Source organism: Cuculus canorus, chromosome 3 (assembly GCF_017976375.1).
Source record: "Cuculus canorus isolate bCucCan1 chromosome 3, bCucCan1.pri, whole genome shotgun sequence".
Lineage (NCBI taxonomy): Eukaryota > Metazoa > Chordata > Aves > Cuculiformes > Cuculidae > Cuculus > Cuculus canorus.
In genome coordinates this window covers 32,472,898-32,492,285 of record NC_071403.1, presented here as the reverse complement: position 1 = coordinate 32,492,285, position 19,388 = coordinate 32,472,898, and the positions used below count along the sequence as shown (strand labels likewise).

General features: G+C 42.0%; 1 protein-coding gene across 1 annotated transcript; it reads right to left on the bottom strand.

The window, feature by feature from the left end:
* Positions 1–707: 707 nt before the first annotated feature.
* On the bottom strand, positions 708–19,235 carry AMD1 (adenosylmethionine decarboxylase 1). Its single transcript, XM_009564855.2, has 9 exons — positions 18,751–19,235; positions 8,633–8,719; positions 7,036–7,162; positions 6,426–6,528; positions 5,524–5,566; positions 5,284–5,428; positions 3,589–3,681; positions 3,346–3,501; positions 708–2,848 (listed from the first exon to the last, which is right to left on the bottom strand). The coding sequence occupies exons 1-9, from the start codon at positions 18,879–18,881 to the stop codon at positions 2,708–2,710; spliced, it is 1,026 nt and encodes a 341-aa protein (XP_009563150.1). The 5' UTR covers positions 18,882–19,235; the 3' UTR covers positions 708–2,707.
* Between the last annotated feature and the right edge of the window lie 153 nt (positions 19,236–19,388).

Here is a 19,388-nt window from a genome sequence, read left to right as displayed (position 1 = left end):
ACCTAAAATAACTAGAAGTTACTGTTTTAATAGCCCAAGAGGTTCTGGTGACTAATAAAATCTGTATTCAGACATGAACAATAAGATTTTAGGCCTTCAACGCTAACACAGGATTTCCCTACTTAGGTGACTGAGGGGGAAACCAGCACAGTCAGAGCTTTGCAGCTACAGTTAAACTGCAGCTGCTATTCCCATAGGACTGACCACATGTAAGAGAAGTATATTACAATGGTTGCATCTGCCCAGCATTTACATTGCTAGCCACTAGCTTCTGGTCTAGTTTACTACTCAGATTAGGTACACATGCCTTTATCTTAAGAGACAAACATTACCTTGAGCGCTGAAAGTCAGCCTAAACTTAAGTACCATAAATGTATGCAAGAGCAGAAGCAAGAGTGGCCTTATTTCAGAGAAATACTTAAAACATTTAATGCTGAAGTAAAAAATATAGGTTAGATGAAGACAGCCAGTCTCAAATTTGTGTTCATTTAGAGAAACATATTTAGCCTCAAGAACAGGACATTTCCATTTGGCTTCCTTTGACATGCTGTCATTCTGAACCACCACTATGTTAACAGTCGAGATGCATCTCCTATAAGGGTAGAAGTAATTTAGGACAAGAAACATGAATCTGTTTCAGAATTAAACCATGTGGTACCAAAAAGCACACAAAGTGTGAAGGACAGAAGTGCTGCATCATCACTATAAACAATTTAAGCGAACTTTTATTGAAGCATTAAGTTGTGGTACAGATATTTTTAAATGATCAAAGTCTAACACCACTGAAATTATAAACACCATACTCCCCCCATCCTGATCACCCTAGATAGTTCAATAATCCATTCAACAGCTTTCATTTTTACAGCCGAGGCTTATGCTTCTATTTGTAAAATGTGTATTTCAGTATTACTTGAAAAGGGACCTTCAGTCTGCTCAAAGGACCAACAAATGCCAGGTCAGCTGGGACAAGGTTTACAAAGAAAACACTGATATATTGGTCCTCAATATTACAAAAAGCTTTAGTGCCATTTACAGCATGTAATTTATAACATTGGTAGAGAACATCAAAATAGGCTTAAAATAAAAAAAACTCAAAATGTTCCAACCACTTGATTTCTAACCAAGCAGACTTTAGTTAGAAGCACTGAAAAAGTGCTTCATTTATAAATAAAGAAGGAACAAAGAAAAGTCACTGCGTCAAGCCAGAAAGAGTCAAAACATTGCAAGGACAAGAGAGGGAAAAAAATGTCTCAGTTGGTGGTTAACATGCTGGTCTCATGGCTGTTAGAATAGCAGTATTTGCAAACAGAGCTGAAAGTGTGCCAGCTCTTTGAAGCCTGGATTTTAGTCAATATCCATTAAAGTGACTTTGAATTACACACTTATTCATGCTCCATGAACAGCACTCCACTTCACTTCCATACAGGTGTCCCAGACAGTTCTTATTCTATGCCTTCACTTAACGCCCTCAAGTCACCATTAAAGGAACCACCTTAGTAGTTAGGAGGAAAAAACAGATGAAGTCACAACACTCAAATACAACTTAAGTCACATGCACAACAATGTCACAGGACTGTCACAAGATAAAGGCGTTAGCTTTGCTTGGAACAACATGAACAAATGAAGTGACACTGGACCAGTTTAGAAGCACGCTTTACAGTTAGAAGTGGTAGGTCACAGGTTTCACTGAGAATAATCCAAACCAATCAACACACCCAGCCTGGCAAATTCCACTCTTTCACCAGATCTAGCTGCCAGCACTCAAGAGCACCAGCTTCTTAGTCTGACATAATTGGCGATAAGGAAAGAAAATGTCTTGTACCAATATGAATTTGCACTCTGCAAAGCTGTTGCACAACTACACCAAAGCGCTTGCATCCTGACTCAACTCTTCCCCTATCAAGAAGTCTTGGACCTTTCTTCACATTCTGCCATTGTGTAGCAGTGTGACAGCTCGGGGATGCGGACAGATAAAGGAACATTTAGGGTAAGATCAATTAACCTGCATTAGTACCTAGACCCAAGGTTCTCAAGTTAAAAGACCAATGCATTAGCCCAGTGCTGCAGCATAGCTGAGCAAATTCTTATAAGCTTGAGTAGAGCATGAAAAGTTACTCCGATTTAAAAATAAATCAACCACCACCTGTAGTAGCAAAACAATTTGTAACAGTTTTAAGTTTTCCAAACATGAAAGTGTTAATCAGGAATCAGTTTCATTAGAAATCATAAAAGTTTGCCAAAAACTGTTTTAGACTGAAATCACAACATAGATGAAAAAAGTGACAATTTAACAGAGAACCAACTCCAGTGAGTAGGTTGAGGCTAAAGTCTAATGAGGACGAAAGCCTTGTCTGTGGGGAATTTTTGGTGATACCTGGAGAAAAACTATACTGTGTGTAATTCTACCTGAATCATTTTTACAAATGTTGTAAAGTTTCATACAGTAAGATTTTTCTACATGCACTTTGATTTCACAGCAAGAGTGGCATAGAGTACCTAAACACAGAAGAGAGCATTCATGCAAGATATCTAACTCCTTGATATAATAATGCATACAATTCAAAATGGTTATACTATGATTACACCTAGGGCTTTCCACAACTACAAGGTGGTGGGAGTGGAAAGCATGGCCCCCTGAATCGTTAACTAGAAAGCAACCACCACCTTCTATATGGTATTTCTTTTTGCGTTTTTTCTTCATTCTTAATCAACTGTGCTGTTGCTGGCGATTCTTCGTGAAACTGGTAAAAACAAAATTATAATCACTGAATTGGGCAATCTGGTGATCAAGACGTTTAAACCCTTCAATCTTCTGAGCAGAAGAAAACACTGTACGACATTTAGAGCTCTAAAAAACAAAAAGGTAAAATTTACTTTAAACTTGGCATTTAAAGATGGACTAGCACAACATGTATTCTGTGTGTTTCTTGTGATCCTGTTACCAACATGCTTCAAACTCACACCTGACAGTGCTGCAGGAAGCTTCAAAACCCAGCAGCGGCTCTGCCTCATATCTGGTACTGCCTTTCTAAGAACCACTGGCTGGCAGCATCACCATTAGCAGCACCTTAGCAACTGACAGCTGCAGCCAAATTCAGAAAAATGCCAAAGCAAGAAATTGTGCTTATACAGAACAGCACCAGAAACCATTGGACTGCCTCATCTTAGTATTTCCCAGGTTTTCTGGAGATTTCAGACATGCCAAAGTGATATCAGAGAGAAACCACCATCCAAACAGAGGTAAACTGGAAAGTACTAACACCACAGTAAACAAAAATCTCTACCCTTGCTTGTTTGCCTCTATAAACATTTGAGGAGCTGACAGGGTAACACAAGAGAACTCACCTGATTAACGAAGAGGGTTGTCACAAATTTTCCTGGCTTGAAAACCTCTACAACTTTTCTAATCAGGTCATCATAAGAGGTCTGACTTATGTTTGTTTCAAAACTAACGTAAGAAAACTCTGGTTCTGGAGTGATGTGAATAGTCCAGTAAGTTCCCTGAAAATAGATATGAGTGCCAAATAATTACTATTTATTTTTTAAATTACTATTAACTACTAATGATCAATAAAGCAATAAACTTACATCCGATTTCATCCCGTTCATTGAATACCCACAAGGATTGAACATTGTAGCATCAATAACAGAACCTGGTATCAGGTCACGAATTCCACTCATCTGAAAGAGAAGTTTAAATTGCATCACTTCATTTTACTGTGCATCTTAAATTAAATTTAAATCAAAGGCAGAACAAATACCAGTATAGGGACAGAACACCAGAATCCTCCCAATAACAAGTCAGTTTGATAATCTGTACCACTGTAGATGAAACTGTTTTGCATCCCATCAGTTACTAAAGTGACTGACTGCCAACTTTCATGCAAGTTATCAGATACTTTGCATCTTACAGAACCAAGCTGCATACCTCCATGTCAAAGAAAAACCTTAGAATTCTAATACAGAATTGCTTCGGCAAGTAAAATGAAAAATGGAGTTTCTGTTCAACCAGTATACATGAAGCAGACAATGTTTGTGTTTACTCTTGGGTGAGATGAAAGCTGGTTAATATTCAAGGATCACTTCCTCCAAGTTCAGGAGCAACGCATCCCAGCAAAGAGATAGGCAAAAATGCCAGCAGGCCAGCATGGATGGACAAGAAGCACCTGGACAAACTTGAACATAAGGAAGCCTACAGAGGGTGGAAGCAAGAGCAGGTCACTTGAGAGTAATAGAGGAATTGCCCATGCAGCCAGGGATTGGGTTAGGAAAGCTATAGCCTGGATAGAATTGAATCTGGCCAGGACACCTTTGGCAACAAGAAAAGCATCTATAGATACATCAGTGATAAACAGAAAACTAGGGAGAAGGTGGACCCTCTCAGAAAGGAAACTGGAGACCTGGTTACCCAGGATATGGAGAAGGACGAGGTAACAACTTTTTCTGCCTCAGCCTTCAACAAGGACTCAAGCCACATCACCCAAGTTGCAGAAGACAAAGGCATGAACTGCAAGAGTAGGGAACTGCCCATTGTAAGAAAGGACCAGGTTTGAGACCATTTGAGGAACCCTAAGGCACTCAAGTCCATGGAACCTGATCAGATGCATCCACAGGTCCTGACCGAACTGGCAGATGAAGTTGCTAAGACACTATCCATCATATGAGAAGTAACAGCAGTCTAGTGAGATTACCACTGAGCAGAAAATGGGAAACACTTGGATTTCCCACACAGTCCTCGAGCTACAGCCAAATCTCAGTAGCAAATACAGTATGAGAATCAAAGCCTAAGATGGAAAACCAGACTGAGTCAAATGTACTTGTCAGTGACACTGTGTCACAGGACTTTCCCATTTGAAAAAGAAGTGAAAAAACCATCAAGATATGCTTTGACCTTAAACCCAGACATCCCCCTACTATGCAAATGGCTTCATGATTTAATTTTTGATATATAGATTCTCTTGGCATTCAAGATCTCCAGTCTAAGCCTTATTCTTTTTAATCTCCATCCTTCAGTGATAGTTGTGGTTTTATTCCCAACACCCAAAACACTACAAATCGCTCCTTTGAATAGGTTGAAGCAGGGACTTTGAAAAAGTGAAGTTCATATTTCCAAAAACACTAAGGTTAAATCCATTTTACCCCGAAACCCCCAAGAAATTAACCTGACATTTTCTATGAGATCTTTCCTACAAAAAAATATACCCTGTATTCAGCTGTAAGTAAAGCATTTTGTTGGCCAATAGCCACCATTCCCAAACATGCTTAGTTTTAAGGCAAACATACACGAGTGACATCATTTGCAGTAACACCATCTTTCATGTAGAACTGGTCCATAACTACTGGGTCAAGCTCACTCATCAGAATTTCCAGTGTCTGATCAGGCTGATTGGATATCCGACTCTCTGGGAAATCCAGGGTGTACAGGTACCTACATAAAATACAAATCATGGATGTAATAAATATTAGTAGCACCAAGGGAGGTTCTACTGTAAGTCAAAGACTTCAAAGTCTGTACATACATACCAGCAATCAGAATTCATACGCCCCATGCAATAAGCTGCTCCATCTGAAAAGAGAAAAATTCTCCAGTTAATGTACCAAAGCTGATCCTTTATAAAAAGATTACCTTCATTTTACATTTAAAGGTAGTAGAAATCTTTCACAGAACCCTAAGAGGTCCACTGATACAGTTGGCAACTGTATCAAAGAAGGAGGCTTTTAACTTTGGGCATATAAAGTCAATTATCAGAAAACCAGACTCCCTCAGAAGGTTGTCTGGACAACCCAGTTCAGAGCCTACTAGCAGAAAATTCAGATTAGAGATCGGACACCCTGGTACATATCAGACACTCTGGTACTCTGAAGTGTTTACTTAATTAAGTTATGATTAGCATTTGTTTTCAAGTAACTTAAGTACTACAGTTTCCATGTTCTTGCAAAAAACCCAAACATTCCTGCCAGCAGTTAAAATTCAAGGTTATTCTTCTACATATCAGATTTTATAAAATGTTTGAATTCAATCTTTACTGCAGTAACTTTTCTTAGAAAAGCTTATATTTTACTTCAGTGTATTTATTACATTCAATTACTATTTTATCTTCTTAAAGGGCTTTTAGGATTAGTGAGAAGTAGACTCTGCAGTCTATGCTCCATTTGCAAGTCTGAAAATGACCTCAGTTAAGAAGGTGCCAAGTGTCAAGCTTAGTACGACTTAAATTTTGATCTTGGCAAGTTGGTGTCAGATATTCAGAAAATAAGTATTTCGATAGCTTTTGATATTCTTGCAGTCAAAGCTTGTGCTGGCTGCAGAACCACAAGTGCTGCTGAATGAATGGCCTGGCAGCCTGTACTTCTTGTAGCGCTTCTCACTTCACATCAACACTTCTCACAAGCTGTGCAACTTTGCTGAAGTTTCACGCACTTACTTGGGAAAATTTCATTAAGAAACTCTACTTCTTCCTGGAAATTCCTATGTGGGTACTCCTGGTGGGAAGGCTTCATGAAATTCTTACGTGAATAAAAGAAGCTCTGAAAAATAAAGTTGCATCTTAGATATTGACTATATCCACCCTCCTTGAATCTAAAAGCCTAGAAAAATACAAGCATTTACTATAAGCATTCACAAGACCCAAGTTTACATTGTCAAATATGCTGCTACCTGTACTTGCACTTCAGGGGAATTAAGCTAGGAAAGAAACCATATTCGCAAGCTACAGGAGACAGCTTACTTGCAGATCTGTTTTCCACAAGACATGGGTGACTTCAGCACTGACAATACGGGCATGGGAGTCTTTCAGCCTTAAGTTAACTTAACTCAGCACAACAGCATTTGTAAGTTAGCATCCTTTAAGAGGCAAATAGAAGGCTAAATCCTAAAGCAGAGCAAGCAATCTTAGATGCACAATCTCCCTATGATGGGAAGCATACATAAATGGCAAAGGAAGTTTCAGAATATTTAATAAGACCAGTGAATTTGAAATATTATTAAAAAGCTCTTTTGTTCTAAGGAAGATGCAGTGGGTACTGGCACCTTACCTGAATTGAGTCAAACCCACTGTACTCCCTAGCAAGCTCCAACAGGGGAACCAGTGCTTGCAGTAAGAGGGTGGTACCACACGTCTTCAAAATGAAACGTCTCTTGGAGACAAACATGCTACTCTCACTGTAAAAAAAAAAAGCATTAATATAGTAAAAGATCTATATAAATCAAGCAAGGAGAGAATGGTTAAACCTTGGTTCTTAATCTCAAACACATTACTGTAAGTGAACAGTCAGCAAAGGGCACAGAAACCTGTTTGGGAAATGGATCAAACCAATAGATTTCAACTAGCATTTGAGAGCTTTTTAGATTTCCCAAAAAAAATACCTGCTGCACAGCTACCACACTGCAGGCAAAAAGGTACTAAATACTTGACATATCCTCAATCTAGTCAAGAAGCACAAACATGCTATGAAGTGGGTATAGAGAGACATGCAATTTAATTTCTTAACCCAGAAAAAGAACAGCATCAAATGTAACCTGACTTTCTCAGCTGAAATAAAGCCTATGAGAAAGTCAAAAGCCTGAAGAAAATTTTATAAATTGTCTGGCTCCATCTTCAGTGACAGCCGACTACTGGGAAGTGGTAAATCAGCACCAGTCCACAGGAAGTCTTGAGAGCATAGGCATAGATATACATTATACCTTACACATGAGAAAGAAATGAACTATGTATAAACTGTAAGCCAGATACTTAACTACAGTCCCAGTGAACTGGAGATAAGCATTCATTCTATAACCAGAACACTTAAACACATAACAAGTATCTTCTCATCAAGTAACTCGGCAATGGGAATAAGTCTAGCTTAAAGTACTAACTCAGTCTGGAATGCCATTTAAGAGCTGAAAGTAAAGGCTATATTTCATTCAGGACACAGTTGTAAGTATTCTTTTCAGAATTTTGATTTAAATACATGAAGCTTGTAGAAACAAGACTGCAGCCCAGTTTCTGTGACTAGCTTGCTCTTAGCCCAACCTTGCCTTCGAGGCAGTCTTTCAGAGCACAAAAGCTTCAGTTTTTATAATATGAAGTAAAACAGAAAATGCTAATGTGTCTGCAAAATCCATGCAGAAAAAGCCTGCAAGTATTCTGCAAGATGAAAAACACATGGCAAAGTAGTGTCCTTGTAACTACTGCACACCACCAATTCCAGGATTTCAGAAAAGCTGCATTTTCACAGATGTCCTTAGCCCAGCTGCAAGAGCTGTTCACTTGATAGAGTAACTCCAGATAATGCAATCTCCTGATAAAGTTTTTGCTGATCTAGAAGTGACATTTGCATGCACTCTTCTGCTGAAGTAATCCTAAACCTCTTAACTGGGGAGACCTATTTATCCCTGGACAAAATTGAACAATCAGGTGCAGAAACAACGCAACTCTGTCCTTAATCCTTTTAGTTCAAGAAAAAAAATAAGCACTGGTACCTAAAGAGACATGCCCGGTACTAAACCATGACAGTATTACAATTAGCAGACCCCTGAAAGATGTAGTCATGAACTTCAGGATCCACAACCAGATTCTCAGCCAAGCAGATACTTGGACAGCTTTAACTTTTAACCTCTTGGAGACAAATGGAATAAGCAGTGGCTTACCTGAGTACATAAGCTTCCTGCTTGTCAGTTTTTGTCACACTTATGATCAAACAATGCACATTCTCCAGAAGCTTGTCCCACTCAATCCTGTGAAGAAATGAGAGTACAAACAGGTTAAGCAAACTGAAGCTTTCTGGAAACCTGGACAAAAAGTATAGCCCAAATAAGACTATGGATAGTAGGAAAGGCAAAGACTTCATATATAGGAACTGTCTTATCACAACACAGGAATATCAAATTCTTAGCTCCCAATATCTAAGTATTATTCACAATCTGCTGCAGGAAGACAACTGTCAAACAGCAACTCCAAGCTTTAACTCGGCAAGTCAGGATAACCTTACACTCTGCATCCCACATGTACCAAGGTGAAATTCACTGCGATAACTTAAGATATGCTTTAGGTTGAATTGCCGTGTACTTCAATCACAGTAGTCAGAGGCAACTACTAGAGTAATAAACCAGGAAGTTAACATTAATATGTCTTATTTATCAGCTTGGAATCACGTCCATAATTTCAATGAAGACCAGCCCTAAGGACTAATACATCTCAATGACCTAAATTCCTCTCTTCGATCAATCAGGATCATAGAAATCCTTCTACCGCTAGAAAAGATAAAGGACTTACAGAAAATAGTTTCGAACACTACGAACAGAAGAAAACCAACTCAACTGCTTTCACATAGCACAAGCTGAAGCCGCAGTGCTAGATTTCAGTAAAGTGGTAAAAGTTTCATATTTCAGTTTTTTTTACTGCCATGGTGCATTCCAGAAGAAATTTTATTCATAAAATCTAAAAAAGTCGAGGTGCTCAAATTAAGCCCAAAGACTTTCAAGCACTCACAAGGAAAGGCAGACTTGCAGAAAACTACTTTGGTTGTTACTTCAGTCTTCACTGGTCCATAATGCCATACATTAATGGAATTCAACGTAGTCAAGTTTGCTATAAAGCAGACAGGAAAGTATACAGCCTCCAGAAGCTGCAGAATTAGAAGACTGTCCTATCTCTTTCATCCCTCCCTTCTCACGGCATATTCCAGCTGTAGGTTTGTGCTGGCTCTTGTGCTCAGACCAGCCATGAACCAAGAACTAACCCAGCATAAAACGAAGCTGCCTGTCAGCAGAGCTGGAACAGCTACAGGACCCTCAGCAGCTAGAAGTGCAAAAGAACTGCCTTTTTTTTAATCACCAAGCAAGCTCCTAGCCTGATTCTGTAGTTGTGCTTCAGGACAGAGCATTCACTGTTAAATCTATCAGCAGAGTTCCTCCAGCAGCCATCAATACTTCCCCCTTAGGAAACTGGTCAGTTAGCGAAGTTTAAGTTCTAGATACTGCTGTATATATACCTAAAAGACCTCTGGATGTTCTTTGCTTCTCTAAACACCCAGCTAATAAATTCCTTAAGGCCCCCCTCAATTGAGAATGTCTCCTGAAACTGAATTCTGTAACTTGACTACCAATCCTTGAGGTTCTTCCCTTTTAAAGTGCATATTGCACTAAACCAGTATAGTTCTAGAGGAGTTGACCAGAATATAGACTCACTCCATAGCTTCAGTCTAATCTAAAAGGAGGCTATTAAAAATGAGTTTAAGAATCCTGTGCATCTTAAAATCCCTCATAATTAAGTGCATATCTGACCAAGCTTATGCAGTTTTAATTCATATCACTGGATACTTAAAATCAAAGTGCAGTATTCCCTACCTCCCCACTTCTGGAACCTCAATGAAATACTCTTCTGCAACTATAGGCATGACAGCACAGACCACTCAAATCAGCATCTCAAATAACCAGCTTGTTTTTAATGCTTGAAGTCCTGCACATGTATTTGACTTTACACTTACATCATTGTCTGGGTTTAGCTCTGTTCTTGATACTTAAGTATACAAGAAAATACAAGTGTCTGCTCATCTTCAAAAAATGCTAAAAGCAAAGACTGCATCAGTTTATTAGGTTTTTTAAATGCTTATAGACAATCACACTATTTTGCCAAGATGACAACTGAAGGATTTAGTTTTCTCTAGAGTTTACAGTATGCCTGCATGACTTTCCCAAATGTATCTACCCTCTACCATCCTATTATACCCTTGCAGTAAACTGACCTAGGTAATGTGTTAATTTAGTTTGGTATGGTGGAATTAACTGTTCAAATCATTCCAGCACCACCAGTGATGATATATTATCCAACATTAAAGAAACAACTAGTGTCTGACACAGCATTTATGAACGCTGAGGCAGAGTTCCTCTACACTGCCTGGTGCTGAGCTGCAGTAATCCCACTTGTACGTTACTACAAATATGATTTCATACTTGTCTGAGCATTAATGGATATGTTACTATCTTGGGCTTTGCAACAGCATGTGTCTCAGCCTTCACAAGCTTCTTACCTGGCCAGAGAATTCAAAATCTTAGCTCTATGTAGACAAGTGAGAATTTCAAATAAGTATCTTTACATAACTATCACTGTACTGCAGTACCAGACAGTTCCAGAAAATGGCTCATTTAACTTTCAATCAGGAATTAGTAGAGGAAGATATAAAAATTTTGGTGTTCAAGTAGTCAAACAATGAAGGACCATCATAGGATGCTAACAAAACAATAGTGCACATTAAGTCCAAAGCCTGCCATGCAAAGAAGTCCCTAGCTATTGTCATTAGTACTACAGTTGGTATTTAGGTACTATGGCCAAAATTTACAGTTGCACAACATGTTTGCATATTAAAACTTCGCTCAATTCTTGACTATTCCATTACAGAAACCATAGCTAGCCATATGCCTAACATTCATGCCTTCAGCCTTTAGAGGAATAAAGGCAAAGGTAATAATTTGATCTGACTAGAGTAGTATTAAGGAAGAAAGCCTGGAAGCTGAGAAACACAAGATGTCAGTCTTGATTCAGAAGCACCAATAAAATGAACTAACCAAGGGCTGCAGCACCCAGAATTAGACTTGACCATATTAGGGAGAAGTTTTGCAGAGGTACTGGCCTGTACCTACATGCATTTTAAAGTTAAGCACAGAAAACTACAGAGAGACCACTAACATCCTGGATTTGATCTCAATGTAATCTATTTAAACAAGGTGACCTTAGTATTTGACATTTTCCATTGTTTAAAGCAGAGCTAATGAAGAACATCTGGGAATACTTCGTACAAGAAGACTGAGTTCACTAGAAGTCCAACTCTTACATTTCTTCCTTCTCTTTAATCTGTATAATTATTTCAAGTGTTACTAGAGACAAGCAATGTCCACCCCCACTTAAAAGTGAAAAAGAAATCGATCCATCTTAAAAATAGTAATTCAATGGTTATGACTACACATTTTGCAGATAACCACATCTTATTTTGTCAAGTAAAAATCCTCAAAGTTATTAACTGAAAAACTCAAGAAAATTACTTCTCATTTCATAACAGAGCAAATCTTTAACTGGGAAGCAAAACCTCTAACAGAAAAAGGGGAACCAAAGAAATTAATTCTCAAACTGCTATGATGGGCTTCCGCTCTTCAAAATTACCTTTTCAATGGTGCGCACGTGGATTGCACTACTATTTCCCAAATTATTTCACATAACCAGACATCAAGACAATCCCAAAGACTTTGGAAACCGCTTTCCCATACTCAAGTATACTAGAGCATGATGCACAAGAATCATTGGCAGCTACTTAATACCTGTAGCAGACCTGCATCCATTGGAATGCCAAACTGGAAATGCATTTGAGACCAATTCCTCACTAATATGCAAGCTAATTACCCACCTTGTTCTAAAGCTTAAAGATCCTGTTTCTGAAATTTCAATTAACTGCCACCTACTGAAAGTTAAAATAGTTTCTCCATTAAACAAGCACCAAGCACCTTAAACAGCTGCACATGCTCAGGGAATACCAAATGAAAACAGAATACATCTGCTGAAGTGTGAAAAACGATCCATGCTTGAATAGTAGAAAGCTACTTGTTCTATACTTGGGTAGCAGAATATGCCAAAAGAAAAAAAAAATCAAGTTTAGCAATCTACCATGCCTGTGTTGCAACATTTAGAGCCTTATCAGACTTGTTGCCAGAGCACAAATAATTTCCATTCAAACTGCCACACAGGTATGCCAGTGAAATAATCTCAGAAATAGAGAAGTACTTCAATTTATTTTTAGGAAGTATGTTTCAGTGTATAATGAAATCAATAGCCAACAGTCCCTCTCAACCAAGTTCCAAACCATGTTCGCTCCTTATTTCATATTTCTGGAAAACAATAAGCTATGAATCAAGTTGCCCTTGCCAGACGATACCATATTTTGAAATGCTAGTTATTGGCCTATCCTGAGCCTTCACCTTCAGGGATAAACCAGACTCTTATCACAGGAGTCAACCATACCAGGCAGTAGAACAAAACTGCTGTTTCAAGCCAACTGGGAAGGGGATAACAGCAATTTAAAGAGATAAAGAACTACATCAAGAACTTGTTCCTATCAGCAATTAACAACCTCCACAGGCATACCATCTAACCACCCAAGTAACAAAACCTTGCTAACACTGCCCAGACAGCACCGGAAGAAAAAGTTGTTTTGCAGCAGGGCAAGAATTCTTCAGCAATAAATCCTATGACATTCTTAAAGACAGATTAAGCTGTATACATACTCTTGCATAGCTCTTCATTAGAATGACACATGACAAGTTCGTAGCAATCAAAGTAATAAGCATTTATCTTGTGCTTAACTGTAAGACTTTGTTTTAAATTCAAGCATTTAACCGTAGAGCAAGTTTTGATTGCCTCACCTGTTACTTACTATTTCTAGGACCCAGGAGGTACATCAGTTACCTCATTAGGAGGCTACACTTAAGTAGGCAAAATTCCTATCAATATACCATGACCCAGAACAGCCAAACTTAATGCCTTGTCTAAACTGTCTATACAGAGGAGGTGCAGCCCAGCTACAAGGAAGCTGGTTAAATATCAGCTTCAGTAGAGTTGCAACATCAGTTTCAAGCTTCCTGAAACAGGTGCAGACTAACTACACAAAAACCACAAGCTTTTTAAGGCACCTCCTAGCAGCCATTTATTTCTCTGCAGACAGCTGCATGTGAGTTATATTCTATTAGAATTATAACTTAAAAACTTAAGTTGCTGTTGAAGATTGATTATCTTGAGCTGCATTCACACCCTGAGTTTAGACATAAGGCACTAACAAGGCGATAATTTTACCTCAGCAGTATCTGTGGAGCACACAAAACCCCACACACCCTCTGTATGGTCTGAACAGAGATACACGGAAAGACTGCCTGCATCTTGCTTATTTTAAGCTCTCCAGGGACACGCACTTAATCCCCAATTTAAAAAAAAGCACCTTAACTGAAAGCTGCATTCACATCAAAAGTGATTTCAAGCAGTACTCCTCACAAAATACTTCTTACCTAGAAGGTCCTGAGCCAACTAATAAAGAGAACAACACCAAGATATTCAGCAACAGCACAAAGATGGCCACAGACAGTGCTTTAAAGGTGGCACGTTGCTCCTGTTGCAGACCTTTATTGCCGTTAACAACAGTGTACATGGAACAATAACTCCATCCTTTACATTCAAAGATACATGATTGGTATTCCCCAGGCTCTCATAGCAAAGGACAAATCATACCAGACACCAAAGATGTTTAAGGAAGCATTACCCCCAACATGCGCAGGAGGGCTTCAACAAGACTCAGAGGCAACATTCAGGGCAAGTTTGAGAATAACCTTCTCCATAAGGAAGATGGGCTGTAAGGCAGCAGGTATCTGCCATAAATCTCAAATCTTCCTGTTCTCCCAGATGAGCAAATAGACATTAGGAAACCCCTTGTGGTAATATAGTTTAAATGAATCTTGATGAAGGGAAGACTGAATTCTTACATGAAGTTCTCCAAATGACCTTCCATCTCCATGTAAAAAACCTCAGCAAGTACACAGTAACAGAAGCCTTTATCCTGGCACAATCTTACCTACCATGCCTTCTTCCCAGTCTCCTTGCAAAGTAGCACTACACTGTTTTGTTCTGAAGCACTGCAGCAATAGCAGCAGAATAGCCTCCTGGCCCAGCCCCTTCTACCTTCACTGGTTGCACTGCAGCAGTGAGTTGACTCAGGCTATAGGGTGCAGTACAAAGCAAGTATTCACAGGACTCTCATCAAACACTTGACTTGATTGGTGCTTAGCAGTTTTCATGTCCCAAGGATGAGACTCTCATTGTCACTCCATATTGCTAATTACTGCACTGTGTCTTCTCCAGTTTCTTGTGTCCACATAATATAGAAAAATATGAAGAACATTAAAGGTACAAAATCAAACTCAATTCCAGATTATTCATCAGGGTTGAATACTTGAAATATGGACTCTTTTCCAATTTGTAAAGTAAAACTTGTATTCAATACTTAGTTCAGTTGGGACCTTTACCGGATGTAATAAAACAGTAAGTATAGATCTTATCTTAAATACTTCACATCTATCCAAACTCTTCTCTAGAAAGCAGGCTTGCCCACAAAAAGAAAAAGAATGTGAAAATGTTCTCAATCACATCAGGTCTTGAACTTTTTTCACTGGTGATAGTTAGCAAAGACTTAAAAACATCTAACCCCTACAAGCACATGACAAATTTTAGGTCTGAACATTAGCTTAGTCATTCGGCAGATGAATGGCTCACATTTCACTACTAAGCAGGTATTACAATACAAGAGGAACTTGACTGGTTTGCAGCTTGAGTCTAACTTAGCTGTTGTTTTACAGTTTCAGCTTCGATTTCATTCTGTTCAGCACATACAAGCCTATTCAACTGGCATTGTAGAATTACCGTAGGGCAACATGTTGTATTCAGAATTTTTTCACTTGCACGTATCAACCATCAGTTGTTTGCATCAACTGATAAATGCAAACAATTCCAACAATTTTCTAAAAGAAGTTTATAAAACTTCATTTCACACCAGCAAAACTACCACTGACAATTACTCCTAGACACTGGTTAACAGAAATTCAGACATGTCACAGCTTCCCACCAAAAAAGCACACAGATTCAATTAACATTTTGTATTAGGAGCCAATTAACACAAAGGTCTTCAAAGCTTGCTCACAGCTCTGAAACTGTGTTAAAGACCACATGTTCAACAGTTAACAGTTTGCATCTACTCTATTAAAACTTTACAGCCATATCTAAACCATGCAAAGGAATGGCCATAGTACTTGCCTTGCAACGACATTAAATTCTCTTTAAAAAGAATAAGTTTAAAAAAATTAAGTTTGTACTTTTGTAACTATGAGCCTGAGCTGACAAACAGAACACCAGAGAGCATGAACATGTCAAGAAGGAAGGCATTTGCAGAACATCATCTCTAAACTAGATCTGTATATTCCAACACCAGCTAATGAATGAAGTCAAATGAGTACTTTTGGAATCTTCCACATTTAAAGTAAAAAACAGGAATCCTGAAGTGTCTACATAACTCAGATCATCTGTAAGTATTTCGGCTACAATTTGCTATGGCCTTCCAGACTTGCCTGGACAATAACTATAGAAGTTGCTACCTTGTGGTATCTTCTACAGCACTAAATCTCAAAGAACTGTATAACCGCATCTGATGATTCCCATGTTACACACATTATTCAAAAAGGTCTGAATAGCTTCACGAGTCAGAGTTACATGAGCAAACTCCCTCATGACACCAACAGGTCAGACCTAAACACGTATTCTGTACTACTTCTGTCATGTCAGAAACAAAGCTTCCACAGCCCATGAGCTAGTGGTGTGTATATATATACACACACACACACAACATAGGCTATTAATTATTTCAGGAAAGACAGTTATCTGCCTACTGGCAATTCAGATCTTTCGATAGCTAACTCCAACAATATATGCACACAGGGAATTTGCTGAGAAATACCAAAACAAAAGGAAAAGAGAAATAGCATATGTTCAGCATGCCTTTGAATGGAGACACTACCATGATTACCATATTCCAAACGTTTGATACATCGTGACAAGCTTTCCTCCAAGATCAAAGAGCACCGGAAAACAGTGATACAAAACAAGCATATCTGGATACACTGAAAACACCACATCCTTGAACCTCAAAAATTGAGCAGCTTACCATACTGACAGCAAACACACCTCATCAGTAAAGACTACAGAGCAAATAGGAAGGCTAAAGACAAGCCTTAGGGAGGTTATTCTGCCCCTTTACTCGGCACTGATGAGACTGCCTCTCAAAGACTGTGTTCAGTTCTGGGTCCCTCGCTACAAGAAGGATGTTGAGGCTCTGGAGCGTGTCCAGAGAAGAGCAACGAAGCTGGTGAGGGGGCTGGAGAACAAGTCTTATGAGGAGCGGCTGAGGGAACTGGGGTTGTTTAGGCTTGAGAAGAGGAGGCTGAGGGGAGGGTGCTGGCCTGTTCTCCCAAGTGACAGGGGCAGGACAAGGGGGAATGGCCCCAAGCTGCACCAGGGGAGGTTCAGGCTGGATATCATGAAAAAAAATTCTACGATTCCAAGCCTGCTTTTTCAACTATGTCAGCTGATTACACCTATATACCAAACCTGTACATTGTTCTGGGTTCACGCTAGGGTACATAACTAGATTTTGCTTTGGGCTTCAAGCTCACCGCTCCTATTTTCTGACACTTAAGTAAACGTGCCTGAACATAAATTTCACTTGTGCCCAACCACATTTTCCTCGGATCCCCAGTTGGATCCCTTCCCACTGCAGTAAGTCCCGGTAGCGCAGTCTCTCCGGACTCCCCCGCCAAACACCGCGCTGTCGCCGTGCCCCGCAGCCCCCATGGGGCTCCCCCGGCGGCAGGTGGCCGCGGGCTAACAAAGGCCGGCGGGGCACCTCGGCGGCAGAGACCGAACACGTGTGCGGCGGGAGCCGGTCGGGCCCAGCCCTTTCTCCCCCCGCGGCGCCCATTGGGCGGCAGCGCCCGCCCCGCGCTCATTGGCCTCGGCCGCCGCACCGGGAGCGCGGCCAGGGGACTCACGTGTAAACCGCGGCTCCAGCCACACTTCGAGAGGAGGAAGGGGGGGGAACCCCCCGCTCCAGATCGCGCCACAGGGATACACGGGAAGGGACGGCGGGCACCGCCTCCCGGGAGCGCGGGGGGACCCGGCCACGTGCGGAGCCATCGATCCCGCTCCGGGAGCGCCCAGCCCGGCTTCACGGCTCCCGCCCTCCCCCCCCGCTCTCGGGGCAGGGATTTTCCGAGCCTCCCTTCGCACGCCGAGCCCGGCGGCTGCGAGGACCCCGCGGCGGCGCTGCGACACCACCCCGCCGCCACACAGTGCCCCCGCCGGGACTGGAGAGCCCCCTCCCCGCGCCCCCCGCCCTCCTCCCGCGCCGCCGGGGCTGTCACCGAAGGATGGGGGGGAGGTGACCGGCAGCGCAGGCTTCTCGCGAGCCACCCCGGAAACAACCCCGGCACTGCCATCGCCCCCCCCCCCCCCCGCACCGACACCGCCCACACCGGCCATTCCCCTCCACCATTAAGGGCAGCTCGCCCCCTCCACCTCGCAAGTCTCTCCCCTCCTCAATCCCCCATGCCCATTAAATGGCAGCGACCCCATCACCTCTGCCCCCCCTCAAGTAGCCCCCGCCACTGCCCATTAAGCAGCACCCACTATACCACGGCCCCCCAAATAAAATGTCCCCCTCCCATTAAGGCAGAGACCCCCACTATCACTCTCCGCCCATTACGGGCCGTGACCCCACCACCTCTCCCCCATCCAGATCCCCCCTTCTACTGCCCATTAAGGGCAGCAATCCCCTCCATCTATGGCAGCGTCCCCCCGCCATCCAAGTCCCCCCTTAAAGCCTTTAAAGGACAGCGCCCCCCCATTGCCTATTAAAGGCAGCGACCCCGCCATCTAAGCCCCCCCCCCCGCCCATTAAGGGCAGCAACCCCCCAATTCAAGTTCCCCCCTACAGCCCACAAAGGGTAGCGGCCCCATCATCAAACCTGGCCCCCCTGAAGCCCCCCCCCCCCCCATTAAAGGCAGCGACTCTCCCATCCAAGTTCCCCCCTTAGGCCATTGAGAGCAGCGCCTCCCCAATCCAAGTCCCCCCCATTGTCCACTACGGGCAGCGCCCCCATCGCCCCCCCCCATATAAGCCCCCCCGGACCTGGGGATGGTGCGGAGGTCCCCGGAGCCCTTGCTCTGGTGCGGCTCCTGCTGCGCGGGCTGCTGCCGGGCGAACCACACCTCCAACAGCTTCTCGGTCCCTTCGAAGAAGTGTGCACCGTTCTCCTTCATGGTGAGACAACTCGGCAACCAACAACCACAGAAATTAAACGGCAACCAAACTGCCGCCCCCGGCCGCCCGCTGCCGCCGCCGGGTCCCGCTCCCTCCGGGCGGGCTTCACCGTCTACGTTGGTTGTTTTTTTGTCTTTTTTTTGTAATATTAATTTAAAAAAAAATAGGAAGAAAAAAAGATATTTTTTTTTTCAAACTAGCGAACCCCCCCCGTTTGCGTGCGGATGCGGCGTGAGCGTGGGTTACAGTCCGAGCGGGGGTGCGGGCGGGCGATGCGGTTCGGTTCCTTGTAGTCCGTGTTCCCCTGTTACAGAGAAGAGCGTAGGGCGAGCGCTAGCTAATGTCGCCGGCCATACTGTGCAAGCGAGAGCTCAGCGCGCACGCACCCGCTTTTATACACCGCCGGCACTACGTCACGGCGCGCCGCGCTGCCATTGGTCTGTCTCCCCCAAGGCCCGCCTCCTACCGCTTCCCATTGGCAGACGCCAGCGCCCGTCGAGGCACAT